This window comes from Taurulus bubalis, assembly GCF_910589615.1.
Source record: "Taurulus bubalis genome assembly, chromosome: 4".
Taxonomy (NCBI): Eukaryota; Metazoa; Chordata; class Actinopteri; order Perciformes; family Cottidae; genus Taurulus; species Taurulus bubalis.
Window position 1 is genome coordinate 22362430 of NC_136592.1, and position 20938 is coordinate 22383367.

At 39.7% G+C, this 20938-nt stretch overlaps 2 protein-coding genes across 2 annotated transcripts in view; both read right to left on the bottom strand.

The window, feature by feature from the left end:
• lpcat2 (lysophosphatidylcholine acyltransferase 2) overlaps positions 1–4049 on the bottom strand; it is a gene marked incomplete at its 5' end in the record, with an annotated part of 9479 nt that extends 5430 nt beyond the window's left edge. The window contains 5 exons of the mRNA XM_079216929.1: positions 165–225; positions 387–499; positions 885–1102; positions 3290–3432; positions 3939–4049. Coding sequence (XP_079073055.1) covers positions 165–225; positions 387–499; positions 885–1102; positions 3290–3432; positions 3939–4049 — 646 coding nt within the window. The remainder of the gene's footprint in view (positions 1–164; positions 226–386; positions 500–884; positions 1103–3289; positions 3433–3938) is intronic.
• A 1117-nt stretch (positions 4050–5166) lies between these two features.
• Positions 5167–20635, bottom strand: mmp2 (matrix metallopeptidase 2). The gene is made up of 13 exons (XM_079217064.1): positions 20325–20635; positions 19911–20137; positions 18761–18909; positions 17750–17878; positions 16735–16908; positions 15847–16020; positions 14360–14533; positions 13998–14153; positions 13711–13837; positions 9541–9677; positions 8810–8969; positions 8400–8509; positions 5167–6523 (listed from the first exon to the last, which is right to left on the bottom strand). The coding sequence occupies exons 1-13, from the start codon at positions 20478–20480 to the stop codon at positions 6420–6422; spliced, it is 1977 nt and encodes a 658-aa protein (XP_079073190.1). The 5' UTR covers positions 20481–20635; the 3' UTR covers positions 5167–6419.
• Between the last annotated feature and the right edge of the window lie 303 nt (positions 20636–20938).

The following is a 20938-nucleotide window of genomic DNA, read 5'->3' on the forward strand; positions in this document are numbered from 1 at the left end:
AGTTAAAGGGGACATATTATAAACCATTCACTTTTTTCTTCTTCAGTATATTAACTAAAATTAAAGTATATTAATGAAATACTTCATGTAGTATAAGCAACAGATCTGTCTAAATGTTTCTCGTGGCACATTTACATGTAAATTCCATTCGTTTAATTTTGTACCTTGTTTGAAAGTGATGAGACATGAGCGATTTGTACATGTTCCCTCTGGAAATATTAGAACCTAAAAGAAACAAAGCATCATTACTAAATGTTAAAATGAGTACAAGTATTCTCAAGTCTCCAATGTTGTGCTGTTGCCGCTTTCAACATGCAATGTCTGCTTTTGAAAGAATGGTCAACATAAAAAAAAAACTAATATAAACAGAGTGTGTTGGGACAGACCTGAGGCCAGCTGCCTCCTGACTTGGCTCTGCTTTCAATCTCCTGGATTGTATTCTTCCTGGAGTCTGGGTCTCTTCTGGACACCAGCACTGGCTGAAGACAGCGCACAAACCCTACAGAAGAGGCGGAACACAAATGTTAAAGCATATTCTGAGAAGAGGAAAATACTAATGTTTCGTCATATTGTTTACTTTTACTTTAATGGGCAGGTCTTGGTTCATGTCAATTCAGTAAATAGTAACTTACTGATGATGTGACTGTTATGTGACAGTTAATTACATTAAACAAGCTCTGTATAACAATCAACATAGGATGACAATGGATGGAAAAAGGTTATATTGATCAAATCCACAGCAAACTCTGATTTCAAAAAGCACATTTGTTCATGTTAGCTATGATAACTGACTGAAAAGAGTCAGTGTCAATGGGATTTTAAGATTGCACACACACACACACACACACACACACACACACACACACACACACAAAGTATCTCACTGCCAAAGATGGGTGTCGCCAGGTTCTCAACACGCGACACGGTGGAGGGCAGGCCTGCAACAATGCACACGATCCCATCAAAAAAGGTGGAGTGCGGGGCCACAGCCAGGATGGGGGCCTCACTGCTGTTGACTTGCTTGCCCTTGACCACCACTCTGAAGCCCATGCAGAAGTAGTAAGTCCTCCCCAAAGCTGCCATCACGCTCCGACACATGAACCTGGAAACGACCACAACCATTTAGATTACTGGGTTTAAGAGATTATGAACAATGTTGATGTAGAGCACAAATTGCACTGGGATCGGCCATGTTAAAATGTCTCTTTGTTCATTATCATCACCTCCGGGGTCATGTGACACAGGGCAAAATGTCAGCGCTTTTTTTTGGACAAAGCAGAAGTGTTTCAGTAACAGGAAGAACGACACCATTTCGTCCTCTTCTTGAATTTTACAATCAGCAGTTACTTCCTCATAATCTAGGTAGGAAGTCGTCATATAGATTAAGACAAAATTATGAATAATGATGTAGAACTTTTAAAACACTTGTACAGAGTATGCAAACCTCTGACTATTTAAAGCTCCATTCATCCTTCTGTTCAATGGAGCAGGAAGTTTTGAGAGTAGAGAGCTTACCACGCAAACACAAACAACTTCATATACTGTCACCTTATCGCGTTACCATCGCTCAGATATCGACTATGTAAATATGCAGAAGGCACAGAGCAAAAAAGAGCAATGCAGGCTGCCATTTGGAGTTTTGTTCAGATTCAATGGTAACATCCAAAACACTATTAATTGAAGCTCGAGGTGGTCAATACTACTTCAAATTGTGAAATTTCACTCTTTAATAATCTTGTCATTTCATTGTAAAAACAAAGCTTCCCTGTTAAGCCCACCCTGTTGGATATCTGAGCCTGTTCATAGCAAAGCAATAAGTAGGTGAGCAAGATAAGCTTCCCTCTTGTTACCGTTGCCTACAGCATGTTTGGTCATAATCGTTGAAAAAGGTGTTGCCTAAGGTCACAAGAATGTCCTTGTTAACTGTAGCACTGCTCACTGTGTATATAACCGCCGCTATCTGCACAACTGAACTGTGTAAAAGGCTGCACCCTGTTTGGTACTCAGAGGAAAAATACTACAGTTGAACCGCAACTAGACATTGTGTCAATCTATGAATCATGACATTCCAAGTACTTTAAAACAAAGTCACATTATGTGTTAATACTGTGTGGATATACACTGTCCATGAGATGTTGGTTTCTAGATAAATCACTTGTTCAGTTCTTTGTATTGACCCCTCCAATACCACTGACTCTGAGGGGAGCTGAGCTGAAGCAATGCTAGTGTTGCAGATATGATCTTGAGCAACATGATTTGTTAGTAATGCAAGCTGCTGCACATTCTTCAAGCCACGTCAGGAACTATTATTTTGAGAGTATGCTGCTGTCGCTGTGTTTTCCTGTCCAGTTTACAAACCCAGGAAATACATTGCTTCTGCTACTTCTTGCTTCCGTAACATGTATTATTTTAGTGCAGTTGTATTTTTTGTTTTTCCAAATCTCCATGTATGCCTTGAACAATAGCTATGTCTACATGCACTGAATAGCTTGGCTCACCTGCACAAAAAGGAATAGCATTTGAGGACAAACCCCCTCTTTGTAGGCTGAGTGTAATATATATATATATATATACATATACATATATACATATATACATATATATATATATATATATATATATATATACATATACATATATACATACATATATATATATATATATATATATATATATATATATATATATATATACATATACATATATATATATATATATATATATATATATATATATAGAGAGAGAGAGAGAGAGAGAGAGAGAGAGAGATAGAGATAGATATAGTCACAGTGTTTGTAGATGCAGTTGCTTTGCATACACAAAACATGTGTATGACACTGCACTGGTAGAAGGAAGTGCAAAACAATGCCTCAGTGTGTTACTAACACCATAGCCCGGGTAACTGTGCATGCATTAGGCAAAGCTCAATTTAATTGAGCAAACAAGTGGGCTTTTTTTTAATAGTATGCATGTATGTATGTAAACAAAAGTGATGCAAGTAAGGCAGCTGTACTGTGCAAACTTTTTGAAGTTGTGATTAAGTGAGTCTGGAATTCACAAGGACATGAAATGTGATGTCAGGTTGGACAATCTGGTGGCTGTGAGGTGTGTGGGGGAGTTTTTCCTGATCCGATGTGAGGTCCCGGGACAGGGATGTCATGTGTACAGATGGTAAAGCCCTCCGAGGCAAACTTGTATTTGTGATGTTGGGCTATATAAAATAAACTGAATTGAAGTAGCTCCGTGGGAAGCCGTGCTGCAGTGGGATAAGTGTTTGCATCCCAGTTACCGTCTCCAGCCTGTCATTGGTTCCACTGTTCCTTTCAGCGGATGGTTGAGGGTTATTATGACAGCCACTGGCCATGTCACCATCAGAACCAGGGACAAAAGGATGGCGCGAATAGGGACCAGGAAGATTCCCAGGAGGACACACTGCATGGAGAGGGACACACACACGCACACACGCACACACACACACACACACACACACACACACACACAGTCAGTCATACATACATACACACATCATAAACTGCAGGCCTATACCATTTAAGGGAAGACTGCTGTCAGGGTCAACTGCAGGCCGACTGTTGACATTTTTCAGAGCAAACATATGCACGAGTCTGGAAATCCTCATCACTGGACAGCTTTCTAGAAAGCACACACAACGGCTCTCATTGTTTGTGCTTTACAAGCAGATTGTCAAAGCCTCGTTGGAGAAGATTATAGGCCCTGGTTACAAAGCAGCCTGTGTGTGTGTGTGTGTGTGTGTGTGTGTGTGTGTGTGTGTGTGTGTGTGTGTGTGTGTGTGTGTGTGTGTGTGTGTGTGTGTGTGTGTTTGTAATCTCACACATCAGACGTGTGCATGTGTAGCGATGTGTAGCGATGTGTAGCGATTCGACAAAATCTTGACCATAGATCCGGAACGCCATACTCACTTTTATTATAGCAGCTTTGGTCAGTTTGGTGTCTTGAATAAACGGGTTGATGACCGCAGGCAGCAGCAGAGATTGTTGCCTCGGCAGGGCGAATACTCGCCGTGGCGGCATGGCTGTCCGGTGAGCGAAGACACGGGCAAGTGTTTGAGTCGAGACGCCGCTATGTTATCATTTAACTTCCTCAACGGGGAGCCTGCTTTCTCATTTCTCCCACCCCCCGTATCAGACGAGCATACGTGCTGCCGCGGCCACTGTGCAGGGAGTGCGGAACCCGACGAGCGCTTTCAAGCTCCGCCTCCAACGTGGTCGCAGCGGGTCTGAGTCCCTACTGTGTGTGATTTATTTAAAATATATATATATATATATATAATAAAGCCTGCAGAAGGATTTCCCTCCATTTTTACAATCGGTGAACCCTCATCATACGTGTTTTGCAGGATTATATTATTAATTGAACGTGTTTCTAATATTATAATGTATAAGCAAGAAGCCACAGTGGTGCAGACAGTGGTCATGCATGCGATTTCTCTGTGCAAATACTGATTCGGAAACCGATATTGTATCAATGTGTGCATATATGTGCAACGACACTGGAAGTATTGCACATGAGGCGAATAAGCAACGATGATTTTGAGGGAGAAATGTGATGTAAACATACATTTGTTTACAAGCTTTCATGAATGTCCACGTGATGGCGCCGTTTCATGAACAATTCTCATTTGCTGCTTCCCTAAAAAGAAAGCGTACCTTCTCTCCGAAGAGATATTACTGAGCAGGGGTGGAGAGGAAGCAGGTTACTCACGCAGTTCTGCTGTACTGAGTGTCATTTTAAGGTACTTTACTTTTACTTTGCTTTACTAAGTACTGTTTCATACTTGTACTTCAATATATTTTACCTAGGGATAGTGTTGCCTACATTTTACTCCATAAACGTTATTTACAGCTAAACTAGTCACTCCCATTTTCCATGTAAACATATTATATCATAATGATATCATCAAATACCATGCATTGTTTGGAGCCACAAAAGTACACCTTAAAGTGATGTTTTGCATCAGTCTAATTATATTTTACACAGTGGAACTGCTACTTCTGCTCAAATAAATTATCTGAATTAATTGATGATTGGTTTCTGAATTCACAAACTTAATGGGGAAGGCCCATAATTGCAACAACCACTTGAGTTATTTGTGCAAGAACATGGAGTAATTTGTTTGTTTATCACTGATCCACATTATATTGACCATCTTTATTGATGACAGTAACAAAGTGCACAAGCATTACAAACAACACAAAACAAAATGGCTGTATTGTTAAACCCAAGAGACAAAAGAGAATATATAAAAAAGACAATCAAACAATACTACTGCGGTACACTTGACATGATTCTATCATGCAGCAAATCAATAAAGCCTCTGGAGGCAGCCTGTGCCTTTAATCTCTCTGCCATTAGTGAAGAGAATGCAACACAAAGTTTCCATAACAACAATTTAGTCTTCAAATTTAGTCCTATACAAAGTGCTAATCAAATGAAGAATAATGTGTGCCTGCAAAAACTACTTTCTAACATCCAGAGGATATATACTAAGTAGAGACATAGATACACAGACTATATAATGTAAATGTGTGTGTAGTATGTATGTATGTATGTATGTATGTATGTATGTATGTATGTATATATATATATATATATATATATATATATATATATATATATATATATATACATATATATATGTATATATATATATATATATATATATATATATATATATATATATATATGTATATATATATATATATATATATATATACATACATACATAAAAAAATGTATATATGTATACTGTATGTAGACAGGACTATAAGCAAAAAGCAATCTCTAAAGCACCATTTTCGGTCAAAATTTTGTCAAAAGTATTGCACATGAATGAGAAATTAAAAGTGATATATTTTTTAAACTGCACTTTTACACTGGACATAAAAGTAATTCCAAGCCAACATGAATGCTTCATATCGTGTAAAACATTTTTTCAGAATTAAATTTGCATAATACGGCAATATCTCACAGCACAGTATAGCACTGCGTTCAATGCAGTGTTGACATACCTGATGTCTAAGTTAAAAAAGAAAAAGAAATATATAAAAACAATAAACTGGGGGGTACATGTTGAAATAAATCTGCATCAGCACAAAAACAACAAAAATGTCAACATCACACAGTAATATAGCAAATATCCAGTTGCCTATATGTTCAGCCTGGGTACGAAGTCCCGAGGTGCCTCGCTACAAAGCTGGAGGCCGGTTATACAGGCTGGAGGGGACACGTCTCCCACAGAAGCGTGCAGAGTTGCCAAGATAAAAACGTACAACTGCGTGCACTGCGGCGACCTCAAGTTGTGTGCGGAATTATGGCAACGTCCTCGTGAGGTCAGATATCATGACGGGAGTTAGCCAGTTGTGAGACGTTTTGGAAAATGCTCAACAACCGAGCCAGTCCTTTGTGATTTCACCCAACTTGACAATCTTCAAGCTGCTGTCTTCCAGTTTGAAATAGTGGTTGCCTTTGATGAAGTAGCTGTAATCTGTTAAAGACGGGCACAATGCAGACTTGGTTAATTACTGAAGTTATAATTTCCACTATAAATTGCTTGTGTAAAATAAAGGAAAACCACCATGTAAAAACAGTAAAACAATCAAGCTTTAATAAAAGCAAAGATACTAATCAGTTTCAATCAAAATGACAAGTATGAGAACGTGAAATCAGGCTCTGCTAAAGCCAATGTTAATAAGCCTCTCTCGCTCTGAATCATGCTAATCAGGACGCACACAGGCACCTCTGTAGCGGGACACAGACGCTCTTTATATAAATATGTTTGTCCACTGTGAGGGAAAGGGGCTACGTGATGCTTACAGTAATGTGTGTATGTTAGGAGAGCAGTGATGGAAAAATCCATGGTTGCTTGCCATAGACAAAAATCTGCATACCACCTCTATCCTCAAGGATACATGACTGACAGTGACACAGGAAGTTTACCGTAGGTGTCATGACAAATAAATTAGCACCATATATGTCTTACTATAGTTGCAATGACCTAAAGCTAACATAATACTCAGGTATTTACTCGCAGAAAATAAATACATTAGAGACAGAACGCAACTGCTCCTCCTCTGACTGTTTCCTATCAACATCAGGCCACAGACGACTCCCTAACTTCAGAGCTACTCCCTTTGGCTCTTCGTACTTCCTCATTTTCAGTCAGTTCCTCGAAACTGTTCATTTCTGGCTCGTTGACGTCGTTACTTGATGGGTTGTGGTATATGGGGGTGTTTATTGACAGAGGCACAGTGCAAGACTCGCTGATAGAGCTGACTGGATATTCCTGCAATCTAACCACAAGGAATGCTAGCCCGAAGACTGTAAACTAGCATACAAAGCACCAGCTATAATCAAGCTATAATCGAAGCACCACGACCACCACAAAAAACAGTTTCCCCTTATGTCTTTTGACAAACTCAAAGAAAGCTGTAGGTCGAGGATACTTTTGCCTATTTTGTTTCTATTCTTTGATTTTTAACTAACGCATAAACTATATTAGAATTGGCATACACATTCAGGTACATCCATGACATTGGACTTGTGGGCTGTTGTAAAGCAAACTTGTGGTTAAACGTGGCCTGCTTTACCTACTGAGCTATAGACACCGCGCTGAGGACAGTGAGTTTAGCTGGTTTACTTCGTCACAATTTGTTCACAGCCATTCCAAGAGGGATTGGTGCATTAGTATGGCATTTATTCACTGTTGTAAAACATGTATGTTATGTTTTTAGTATTCATATAGTCACAAAATGATGTCACTGGTTATGGTCATGACTGAAATATCTCACTATTACTAACTATTGGATGGATTTCCATGAAATATTGTACAAACCATGGTCCCCAGAGGATTAAGACTTTGATCATCAACCGACTTTCCTCAAGCACTATTACTATTTCTGGTCTTTTAGAGAAATGCCTCATCAACTATTGGAAGGGTTGCCATGAAACTCAGCACAGACATTTGTTGTGCTCATAGAATGAATCCTAATGACTTTAGTAACACTCCTGCTTTTCATCTTGTGTTGACATTTGTGGCTTTTGAGTGAAATGTCTCAACAGTTTTGGAATTACTGCCTTGAAATTTGGAAGAGACCTCTATGTCCTGCTCGGGATGAACTGCATTAACCTATTGACCTTGATGTTTCTCTTACATTTACTATAACGTCTAAATTAAAATTATGAATAATAGCATGCTAAACTAAAATGGTGACAATGGTTACTACCTGCTATATATAAGCATGTTAGCATTGTAATTGTGAGTAAGTTAGCATGTAGCACCACTGTAGAGCCTGTACCTTCTTGAAATCATACAGGGCCTCTAAATTTACAAATTATGTGAAAAGTTTTTTGTTTTTTTTTACCAATGCCATTGAGACTGAAGGAAGAGTCGATGCCATCTGGAATGCCATTCCAGGAATCTGCAATAAGTTTGGGGAAGCCAGGGTCCATTCTCTTCGTTTCTTCATCGTATCTGTACAAGTACATTTACAAAGAGTATAATGAGTGCTTCACAATTCCATCACATACACACAAACACAAACCACTCATAGTTTTCTATAAAACAGTTAGTCGTCAACACTGTGAATTTGTATGTTGTGCAAGGGCTAAGAGAGCTGTTGTGGTTTACAATGCTGCTGAGGTCGCACCAAACACTAACTAGATCCAGACTTAGCCCAGTGTTGCAAGAAGATGTGATAACACCAACAGCACAAGCTACGGTGTGTCAGACTTTAGGCTCACAAATGGTTGCATAAGCTTTGCGCCCACTCACCTCCAGAATTTGTCCCCAGCAAAAAAGTAAGTCTTCTTGTTCTTCCTAAAGTTGAAGGCAGCGTCGATTTTCTGCAGATCAGTGGGGAGTTCAAGGGTGGAGAGCCTCTTGGGATAGCCTTTCTCCAACTCATCTGCTTTGTAGACCCACATCTCATTGCCTGGAAAGGAAGAGTTAGTAAGAGAGTAAGTCACAGAGTAGAACCAGGGATAAAATGGCACAACTGTTTTGATCAAGGTATTATCCTGTGATCCTACACATCAATTAACCAAATATATAATATCGTCAGAATGAGATCATTAGTTAATTGTTCCCCCATAGCCAAACCAGCCCTGCTTCTAAGGTCCTCGAAACTGGTGGATATATTATGTAACTTTCATTAGTATTCAGGAAGGTTGTCATATTAGTAAAATGCAAAGAATGTATAATAAACCACTAATAACTATGGTGGAATATCTGAAGTGTCCAAAGAGTGCACACCACACACAAGAGTGCCCAGCCAACATTCCTGCTTTTCCTAAAGTTTCAGTTCTTAGAAACGCCACCCTTAAGTAAATCCAAATGGTAAAAGAATGAAGACACCTCTTCATTAGTGATGGAAGTGGAACTATCTGTTCACTGTAGAGGGACAGTGAGGATATGAACAGGGTGACCAGTTCATGCAATGTTACATAAATATCCAGAAAGGTCTAAATCAACGGTTTCTCTACAGTTTGTTTTCTCCAGCATACCTGAGAAGAAGACCGTTTTTTCCTCCACTGGGTTTTCATAGGCAGCGTCTATCTTGTTAGGTAGGTCTGGCCAGTAGGTGGCCACCAGCATAGGGCCGTTGGGCTTGCTTCTGAAATTGACTGACCTGAACAGGAACCTGGCAGAAAGAGAACGAGTGGGTGAGTGGCTGCAAGGTAGATGAGCTGACAGACGAAATGAGAGTGAAGGGATGATGAGGAGGTGGGGGAAGTGTGTGTGTGTGTGTGTGTGTGTGTATGTGTGTGTGTGTGTGTGTGTGTGTGTGTGTGTGTGTGTGTGTGTGTGTGTGTGTGTGTGTGTGTGTGTGTAAGAGGAGGTTTTAGTGCAAGTGCTTCACTGGCCGAGCCAGCCACAATGGCCTGATTCATGAGCATCTGGTTCGCGTTAGAACTAAGGCTGCAGACGCCAGCGGAACAAGACCTATCTTGCCCGGATTTCCAATATACAGCTGCACAACAACGGCAGCTTCCCAAACTCTTTTCCACTGACCTAATTTAAAAAAAGAAAAAGATCTTGCAAAAAAATAGCTGCAATAATGATACAATGTGGAGAGAATACAACTTAACTAACAGACAGATGTATCTGACGTTTTATATACATTTGTCAGGAGGAAAGAGGAGACATATTCAATCTGGACTAACCATCTAATTGCATTATTTTAGCAGTGTTCTTGTGGATCAATTTGTCAAGTTCATGCAGTGTACCAGCAATATCCAGAGGGCTTTTCTGTCTTTTCTTCCTGTCTCTATTTAATAAAAAAAGAAGGATCTGCCTGGTGGCTGTTTGAGGGGACAGATTAACAGGATATAGTCATATAGCATATATAGTGCTGTGCTACACATAACTGCAAGAGATCTTTCCAAACCATTTCTCAGACTTCAAACCTTCAAGCAGTTCATCCATTTATCTTGCATTTTTAGTTGTTTTAAAGCACTGTTATAACACTGTGGTAATGAAGGTTGGTTACTTGCATTACAATGAAACCATAACATAACTCTGACGGAAATATCAGCAGCCATGATGTTCACTTTACTGGATTTTGTATCTCAAACACATTTTAAGTTTACAGTTTGAGGCACCTTAAGCATGTGATTTCCCATAAATGGTCTAAAACACGCCAAAACACTGTATTAGACTAAAAGCCCTTATGACAAATCCTGTGTGTATATCCCTTGTGCTGCTGTCAAGTGGAAACCTGTTTGGGTAATCAGTGGAAAGGCCAACTGGCAGTTAATGGAACATTCTCAATACTCTATGAACTGTCCTACTTTAAAGTTAGAAAGAAGCTTTAATATCGCCCTGAAGTCAAACCCTATTTCGATCCTAATAATGGCCAGCATTTTCTTCTGCAATAGCCAATCAATGTTTAGATTTAGTAATATATGGTCCTTTTTATTGGTAGTGGTGGCCACTACCGCGCTGGATTCATATCGCCAACGAAGCACGAGGGATTCACAAGAAATGTTGTGTGTGCAATTTTATTTTATTAATAATAGCCTCACTGTTGACTGTTTATACACTGTCAAATAATTACTATGTAACTGCTAATGCCATCAAAACATTTCCCACTGCTGTTGCTTCACATTAAAATAATTCAACTGGCAAAACACAGTCTTTTATTGTGAAGCAGCCACAGGAAACGCAATATATTTGTAACAGTGATTAGTACTGACAATCATTCACACCATCAACTCCTCAGCAAGGTAACCAACTACAGTGTGGTGCCCTGCGTTTGGGTAGAAAAGTTTTAGTTTGTTTGGTTGCACTGTAAAGAGATACAGTTGTGTTTCTGACAAAGTTGCTGCTAAAAGAGTCTTAAAACACACTTGTTGTTACTACAGTAACCAATAGTGTCACCAAATTAACTGAAATATTAAGGATTACAATTTAAAGTAAATACTGTACATTGCTAATAGCTTCTGTTGGCTACATGCTAGGATGCAAGCACATGCGCATGAATTCCTTGCAACAGTCAGTAGGCTGGCAAAACTGTTTCTATGAGACATACTTTATAATTGCCTTCTCCTTAAGCCTCCAGACAGACACTATGCTGAGCTCAGTGAGCGCTATAAGTATTACTCACTGCATCATGTCAAGATGTGTCCTACAGCATAAATATGCTGAGCCAGGAGAAAAAGAGGGATCATACTTGTACAATGGGAGAGTCTAATGAGCATTAGCTCCGGAACCCAGAGGGCACGGCTTTTTCTCTGAAGCTATAAAACTTGGCTTGTACCAGAGCTCTATAGCTCACAAACCTGACATGGCCTTCAGGCAACTAATTAAGTCTCTGTGAAGGTCAGAACAACAGGCCTTACTGAAACTTCACTTATCTCAGACTTCAGAAAGATAAATCCTTCCCGACGTTCACTTCCGTGCCTTGAGATCACTCTGTTCTCAAAATCTCCCCTTCCTCTCAGTTCTCAGTCTGTTGGGGCTCGCAACTCAAATTAAACTATCAAATCAAGAGTTGCTTGAAAATATCACACAAAGCCTTGAATGGCTACTGCAAGAGAGCTACCAAACACGGTGAGCTGCTGAACGTGGCCAAACATAAAGCTAAATGGCCTTTCAAGTCAACTACATTTAAGTAAATGCAATACATCTGTATGCAACATTGTAATTCTTTACATATTGAAGCTTTGAGACATAACTTTCTTTACTGTCTAAAAGCCATTGCTTTGGAATATGATAGTTTATATATCTCTTGAAATTGTTCTAGCTGCAAATACAGATATAGATGTAGACAAAACAAAAATAAATATTATACCTTTCAATACCCTTCATGCACCCAAAAGGCATTTTGACATTTGTGTTTTAAAATTAATGATCAGGGGAAATACATTTATTTTCCTTATTCACCTCAAGAGACTATGTGACATACTTGGATCAGACTGCAGTGGATTTACCTTACTTTGACAAGATTCATGGTTCATAGAGAATGAATGTAAGCGAACAGTGGGTCACGGGAAAATAAAGATCCCCCAAATATATTTTATATTTATATTTATATATATATATATAGTTACGTGTCTGTTCTGCTCTGACAGTCTCTGCATGTGTGTGGAAGGGAGGCATGGCAAGGTGAAAAGTAATTGTGTATGCAACTGAGCAGGATTGTGGCTTGTTTCTAACAGTTTCTAACTCAAGCTTCTCAGAGTGGAAAACCAGGATAACTGAAAGACTCTTTGGTACGGCGGTATGCTGGCCTGTTTGCTTTGGACACGTTTATGGCCATGACAGCTTTTCAGCTCTGTTACCCATTAAATTGCAAGGAGTCAATGTCATAGCACAGCTAGAGGCATTAACATATCATAGCTAACAAGGATGCTGTTTGTGTTTTCCATCGGGTCTTTTTCAACCACATTATTGCTTTTTGTTCGAAGTGACTTCCAGGAGAATTTGTCTGTAACAAACTTCAGCTGTTGTAATGAAAGTGTTCACCTTCCCATCGAAATATACTCTGACTCATAAAGACTGTTGACAAACTCACTTCTACACAGGGTCAGCCAGTAGACACAGTCAGCTTACAAGACATTGCATTCACTGGCGCCAGTGGAGAGGGAACTGTAGACTGTGTTTAGGGTTGATGAGTATTTTGGTTGTCACTGTTTGAGTAGAGGAATAGTGTATTTATCCCCATTGCTAATTGCCCCATCATGAAACAAGCATCTTAACCACAATCTTTTAAGTGTCGCACGATTGCAACTACAGGGCAATAATAAACAAGAAACCTCATGTGAAATTGCTCGATTTTTGTGTGGAAATGATTATGAAACCAATTTGTGTAGGCTGCCTTATTTCACTTGCACAAGTCATAAAGTAGTGGTTGGTAGTTGTCAAATACACTTCATATTGATTTGGATGGATTCTTTATGGATTTTGGATGATCCATTGACCTTTCGTTTACCCATAACTAGCTTGAAATCCACAACACCAACCTGGAAATGAAGAAAACCATTGCATGAGAGTCTATGGAGCAGAGCTTTCATACACTGGTCAGAGTAGTTTGAAGCTAGGGTAAAATTGGCTAGTCTGCGTTTGAGGCTTAACTTCTCTTAATTGTCAGTGTTCTTACTGTTAATGTAGCACACACACACTTGTGAAGGTCAACCAGTATTGAGACTTCTTGTTTGTTTTGATTTAATTACCTGTCCTTGAAGAAGAAGGTCTCTCCTCTGATTTGGGATACAGCATCAAACACAACTGGCTCTTTACAGATGTCCATTGGAGTAACTGGACCCTGGGTTGGAGGCAAAGGTTTGTCGGTTGGCACACCTGTTTATAAGAGATTTACCAGAATATTTAATTTTAGAGAAAGTGATTACACACTCACAGTACATTGGTCTTTCCTGGCTTCTAATAGGAAAATATGCTTGTTCTAGTATTAGGCTTGATCCCTGTTAGGAAGCAGACCACGCATGACAACTCATCTCACCGTAGAGCTCCTGGATGCCTTTGATGTCATCCTCAGGAAGTCTGAAGTCTTTAGTGTAAGTGTAAATGGGGGCCATCAATGCTCCGGGGTCTTGAGAGTGCTCCAAGCCAAGGGCATGACCAAACTCATGGGCTGCCACCAGGAACAAACTGTAACCTGGAAACATGCAGGACAATGAAGAAACTTTTCTGTAAATTCCTGAATACTCCTTAAAAAAATACTGATGCTGTACAGTGAAAATGGGAATTGGTAGCTACTGTATACAAGTTGTGGTCCTGCATGGAGTATGGTGGTGGGACATGAGACATAACGATTGAATAACAATCAAACTGGCCTTAACTATCCACATATACTATTCCTACCTTGGTCGGGACAGAAACCCCATTTGCGGTCATCATCATAGCTCTTGGTGCTAGCGCACCACATCTTGCCATCGCTGCGTCCAGATGAGGTGCAGGACTCGTAGGTATCACTCAGGAAGGTGAAAGGGAAGACACAGGGGCTTCCCTCTGAGTTTCCTCCCACCGTCGACATGGCTAGAGGGAGCAACAAAAGTGTACTATAGAAGTTAAATGTGTAATAAACTTTGTTCATTCATGTGCCAGAATGTTTCTTCAGAACAGATTGTATTGTATTGTATTGTGAAGTAAACACAGATGATATTGAAAACAGCATCATGAAAGCACTGGCACCACACAGATGACATCAATAACTAATCCACGGGGCACGAAACCCGAAAGCACCCGCCCAAATTGACTTTCATTCAAAGAGAGATAATTTTCTATCTGGCAGACTGGTTTAGTGCTGTTTTTGTTTAAAAAATAAATAATTTCTTATTGAGCACAAGCTATCGCAAAAGGCTTTACAATAAAGCTACTTTCCTAATCACTTAGAACCAGATGAAAGCTCCAGTGGTGTATATCTCCCTCCCTATACTACACTACCTCAACACTAACCAGTCCCACTGACAGAATGGAAAATAAGCCTTGCCACTGCACATTAAAATACTTTCACAGCCATTCAGTGGACCACGAGCAAGACTGAAAACTCCAGCTGGAGCATTCCTGTAGACCAATACACGGCAGGGCACCCAACACTGCACATAAAACGCACTGGAGGCATCTATAAGCAAGCTCATAACCCTAAAACAGGACAAATGTTGCAAAAGCATTCTGGAAAAATTCAAGGTGGTCATTTTCCATGGGAACTAACAGTAAATAACGGATAAAATGGAAACATTGGTGTTATATGCTATTGGTGTTATATGCTTAGGCTGTTTCTACCATGCAGATAGAAACAAACATTTTAACATATGCAGACATAATCCATTAATTTGCTAAATAAAGTAATTCACTTGTCATATACATACAATGTGAAATGTGTGGGTTAACTAATGGGGAAAGGTAGCCTACTTTCAAAATCCAAGTACTGTGTTTGAAAGTAAAGGCATAGAAATATATTCAAGAAAACTCCCTAATTCAGGCACGATCAAGCTAGCAAATAGCTAGCTAGCATAAACTAGCAGAAGTTGTTAACAAGTTATGATCGCTGTGCTTTGCTTTAGCGTGAGGCTACTATCTGAAATATCGTAAAATACAATATAATCAAAGGATACATGAACGCATGTAACACTAGTCCTTTGGCTGAGACAGTGTAGTATCACTGGTACAATTTTTATATTGGAATTGTCACAAGTGTAACTCCTTTGCAACCCTAAACAGGACGCACAGACAGAGGCTAATGTTTGCACACATTTCATGCCTGCGCAACAGAAAGGGGATGCGTTTTTTACTTGAGAGTCAGCACTACTCTAATATGTCCTTAACAAGCAGTCAATGACACCACCTACCAGTTTCAGGGCAGAACCCAAAGGTTGTGTCCTTGTCATAGTCCTCAGTGGTGGCACACCAGCGGTAACCATCATCCCTGCCTTGAGTAGTGCATCCGTCATACTTCTCTCCCTGAAAGGTGAAAGGGAATTTACACGGAGCGCCTTCTGCGTTTCCACCAATGGTAAATAGTACTGTAGAAGAAGAAAAAATCAACAAATACAAAGAAGTGTTTTAGGGGAAGTTATAATAACATAACATTGGGCACAGTTTATTTTTTAAATTCTTGTAAAGAGCAATCTGCAATTCCTACAGGATCATTGCAAGCAACTGAGATCATTTTGAGTGATAATGTAAGTTCAGAGAAGAGGAGAAATCTGAATAAAGAAAAAAGGTGGAATGGAACTTTTTTGTTACATCGATACAAAAGCTTAACAACACTGACGGCTCCAGTACAAACAGGGCTCTCTCATGTTCTTATACAAAACAACTTGGTACATGTGTACTTTGGCACTTAGATGTAATGGGCATGCGATCATGTCAGTACCATAGACAGCAATACAACACAGATAAACAAAATGTTTAACAAAGCTCAGTGTTCTAAAGTGGGGCAGTGACTTGGAAAAGAAATATTCCATAATCCACTCCAAACAGAAAACAACACTTTCCTGGCATACTGTTTAACCTACTTTCTTTCTGTAAAAAATCAGCAGAGCAGCTGTGAATATAGCAAAAAATCTGATATGAAGTATTACTTTGCCAGTATAGAAGACACTGCTTCAATTCCAGATGCAAGTAGGGCATGACACCAATGCAGCTGAGGTCATGCGGGGCCGCAAAATTACAAATCTACAGAGACTTCAGCGAAATTTGTTCCATAAAAAAAGAGAACCACAAGTCAAACTTACATTCATGGGGGCAGAAGCCATATTTGCCTTCTTCGTCGAAGTTGTAGGAGGTCGAGCACCACAGGAAGCCGTCGTCACGGCCCTGATTTGTACAGCTGTTGTACTCAGTGCCCATGAACATGAAGGGGAACTTACAGAACTCCCCATCAGCATTCCCATACTTCACCTTCACCACTGTTTAACAAAGAAGGAGCATATTGACACTTGTCCACGTTGTAACTAAAACATTTTCTTTTACTACAAACTTTGAAACATTATATTACTGTCATCCATTATCCCAAACCAAGTTAAAGATGACTCATATTCAATATGATAGACTGCGTATATCAAGCAAGTAAACTACACTATTGTTGAGGCCTAAATAGAAACAAGAGGCTACATAGACTATGGGATACCATTTAAAGTAGACCCTTAAAAACAGCAAGGAGCTCAGAAAACTATTCCACGTGTATTGTAGTGAATGGGATGAAACTTTCAAAGGCACTGATATAACAAAAAAACAGCTAATTCTAAGTGTTGTTAGACTTCTTTGTGTCACGAGACAGGGAAAATAGGTTTATAGATTACTTCTGTGCAAATGATGAATTCAGACAAGACAATTCTGAATAATGGGAAATACATTAAACTATCTGGGTCAATGCGTCCAAATGCAAATGCCTGCAACAGAGATTTATTTTTCTTCTATTGAGCTTCCAGATGGCTGAGGTTTGTCATATCCAGTACCAGGACGTTCAGACAAAGTTAAGAAAATCCAAACAAAGCAGTTAAAAGTCAAATGTATTAACAGCGTAATTTTTTTAATGTAGCTCTTTCCAGTCATCTCACCAATATGGTACCTGTACTTTGTTTTGAATAAGAGACTGGATATGTTTTTGCAAAATGCACTTATTTGGCACTCATTTTTTACAAATTGATACAAATTTGATCAGATTACAGTACAAATCATAAACGGTTGTAGTGGAGCTATACAGCACGCTTCAGTTAGTTTTCTGTATCAACAGGGTTTCCCCATTACCTTGGCCATCTCCCAGCGTCCACTGCTCATCATCATCAAAGTGGGAGTCTCCCCCAATTCCTGGCCCTGGAGCAAAGGCATGAGCCAAGAGGCCGTCTTTGCCGTCGAAGGGGTAACCGTCTCCATGCTCTGTCGATGGCATCTTTCAACATTAATACTTCAAGACTAATATCACAAGCAATTTTCTTCTTTTTAAACAACTAGTACAGATGCGCAGATATTACCTCGCCAAACATTGGTAAGATACATTCATTTGAAGAGGAAATACCAAAAGTAACAGTCTGGAAAATATTTGAAAGTGGCATTTGTGTGTCTCAAAATATTCCTGAGTTTCACATCTCTGAAATGGCCATGTTTTTTGTTTTTGTTCCACTATTATCATTAGATTCCTTCTTGGTGTGGTCAGCTATGGCGAGACAGAAGATACCATGACACTGTGTGTACGTATCAAATGTTATGGTTGGAATGACAGGAACGACATGTGTGAAGAAGTGTTCCTAAAATATAGCCTGGTTACTGTAATAACATGTCAACAAGGCAGTGAACTTGTGTTCAACTGTTTCCTAACTTGGGAATTCATCCTCTTGGAGGTGGAAGGCAACTTCTCATAATCACAACGTAGTTATTAGAGGGCTTGAATCTTTGAATTTTAACCTGCAATATTGTTTCTTTTCCACATTAAGGCAAGTACATTTGTAAACATGCACTAATGTTTCCCATATCCCAAGACAAGAAATGATTATAAAGATGGCGAATGGGACAGTTGCAGTCAGCAGGGATTTTTGAGGTCACACAGAGACATGCACTATAAAATTAACCTATTTTTTACTATTTGAATTTAATGAATTTGAGTTGCAGGGTTCTGAAACAACAGAGTTGCATATACACTGACTGTACTGCCCTACAATGCACAAATGACCTGATGATAGTTCAACTGGCTAAAGTTGTCTTAAAAGTACAGCATTTTATAAATACAGTGTCTATATACTGTCAGTTGTCTAAATACCATACCATTGCGGCCAAAGTTAATCATGATGTCAGCCTCTCCGTCCATGATGCGGGTGATTGTGAGTGGGGTGACATCACTCCACACTTTGAAGGCTCTGAAGAAAGCATCATTTATGACTTCCTCATCCAGGTCGGGAGTGTATCCGAGGATTCTACAGAGTCAACAGAGAGTCAGTTTCATTCTAAAACAAGACAAAGAAGGAAAATGAAGACAAAATGTATCATAAAAACAAAAGATGTTTGTGGCAGTGTCATGTTTGGAAAAGTGTGCAGAAATATCATAAGATCTATTTTCTCAGCTTCAGATCATGGATTTACTAATGAATAATCTGATGATGATGGTTTCTGAAACAGTGTTCAGCTGCAAACCCTGTCACATGCCTGTCTACACAGTCCTTTCTTAAACACAGTCTAAGATCTCTGAGTTGCTGTTGTCTTTGGCTCGCAGTCTCCCTTACAAACACACAGGCAGACGGGCTGGAATGATCAGGGCACACAAAAAACACTGATATAAATAAACCGATTCCACATTGTTGTAAACCTCAAACAGAACGAAAACAAAAGACCTGACACATACTGTGTAGGAATGCTGGTGTAAGCGAGACGCAAGATGCAAGCACACAACGACTTGTATGGGGGTGGGGTGGACTGGAGGTTGAGGAGAAGGTGTGGTGGGAGGGGGGGTCAGGCGGGGCCAAGCTGTGGTCCATCTCGCAAAGCAAACACACTCTGGCTTTGTATTTACCCTTTTGCGCACTCATCAAAAACTCCTGTGGGAATTGAACCTGAACGTTGTGGAGTGACTTTGATATAGTCCAATAAGTATTCCTCATTGTATTTATGGGTAGGGGTCAAGTCATTTTACCTTTCTGTGCTTGGCAAACATCATATATGACGTCCTGATGTAATGCATGCAAAGCATCTCAAATAACTTAAGCTTTAGGCTCAGTTGTAATGTTTTTACCTTTTCTTATTGGACCATACCGCTTAAAAACTCCCATGTCATTACTTGAGTATTACTAATGCCACTTTAGAATCTATTCACACCTACTGCCATTATAAAATACCCAGTGCAGGATACAATTTCTCAATTAATATGCAGGATAATCCAATGCTTGTTCAGTAAACGTGTAGGTAAAGTTAATTCCCTGACCTGTAAGTGATGTCTTTCTTCTGCCACAAGGGTTTCCTGTGGAAGAAGTTGTAATTGGCCACATCTGGGACACCACAGCGGGGCTTTTTCATGATATCCACAGTTTTGGCATCAATCTCTCCAGTTTCTTGCAGAGAGAAGAACTTTTGCATTTTCTTCAGGGTGTCCTTGAGCACCATAAGGTTACATCTGTCTTGTGGGCATCCATAGAACTTATTCAGATAGTGCTTCAGGAGACAAATAGACATACAAATGGTTGAACTCTCCGCGATTAAGTACGTATGTAGTGATTGCAATAAATAAATAAACAAATGAACAACGTACAAGCTATTCCCCAACAGTTAAGTTACATACCTAAACACTGTTACTTCACATAGACTGACCCACTGAGACATAGTTTGAAGAAAAACTTACCAGAGCAACTTCTTTGTCTGTTTTTGGAGAAGTATCGTCTCCAGGAAACCTGATAATGGGCGAAGGGGCAGCATATGTTGCCTGAAAGGCGATGAACTGAATCACAAACACTCTGAGAACAATCCTACGACAGCTAAATATCGTCGGAAAGGCCATTTTTCCCAGTTTGCTATGGGATGGTAAATGCCGTTCGCTCGGAGCTGCACTTCTTTTCCCCGTCAGCTTTTTTTTTTTTGCTTCTCCTCCTCTACAGGATTTTTTTCTTCTCCTCAACGGGACATCCTGCACCTCGGCTCTATGAACTTTCTCAGTTCTGCTTGCACACGCACTTTTTCCCCCGACGGCTTTCTGCGCAGTCTCCAGGAGCAGGGGAGTCTGCAAACTATCGCAGGAATAGTTTCGGGATTACTCATATTTACTTCTCAATCGGCCTTGATTTTACAAATGTGTAATGCTACGTTCACACGTACGTTGGTGTAAACGCGGGGGTCTGTTTAAAAAAGCATGCTGCACAGTGACTAACTTTATATTAATTCATTCATAATAATAAACATGGTGTCACAAAATATTGTCTTATGCAAACTGATAGATCATGAACATCAAGAAGTGGGAGT

Excerpts from the sequence above, each read along its gene's own strand:
- mmp2 (XM_079217064.1), bottom strand. The coding sequence starts at position 20,480 with ATGGCCTTTCCGACGATATTTAGCTGTCGTAGGATTGTTCTCAGAGTG. Across the intron at positions 16,021-16,734 it reads TGGCTTCTGCCCCCATGAAT|TACTATTTACCATTGGTGGA; the intron begins GTAAGTTTGACT and ends CTTCTTCTACAG. Across the intron at positions 9,678-13,710 it reads ACCTTCTTCTTCAAGGACAG|GTTCCTGTTCAGGTCAGTCA; the intron begins GTAATTAAATCA and ends TCTTTCTGCCAG.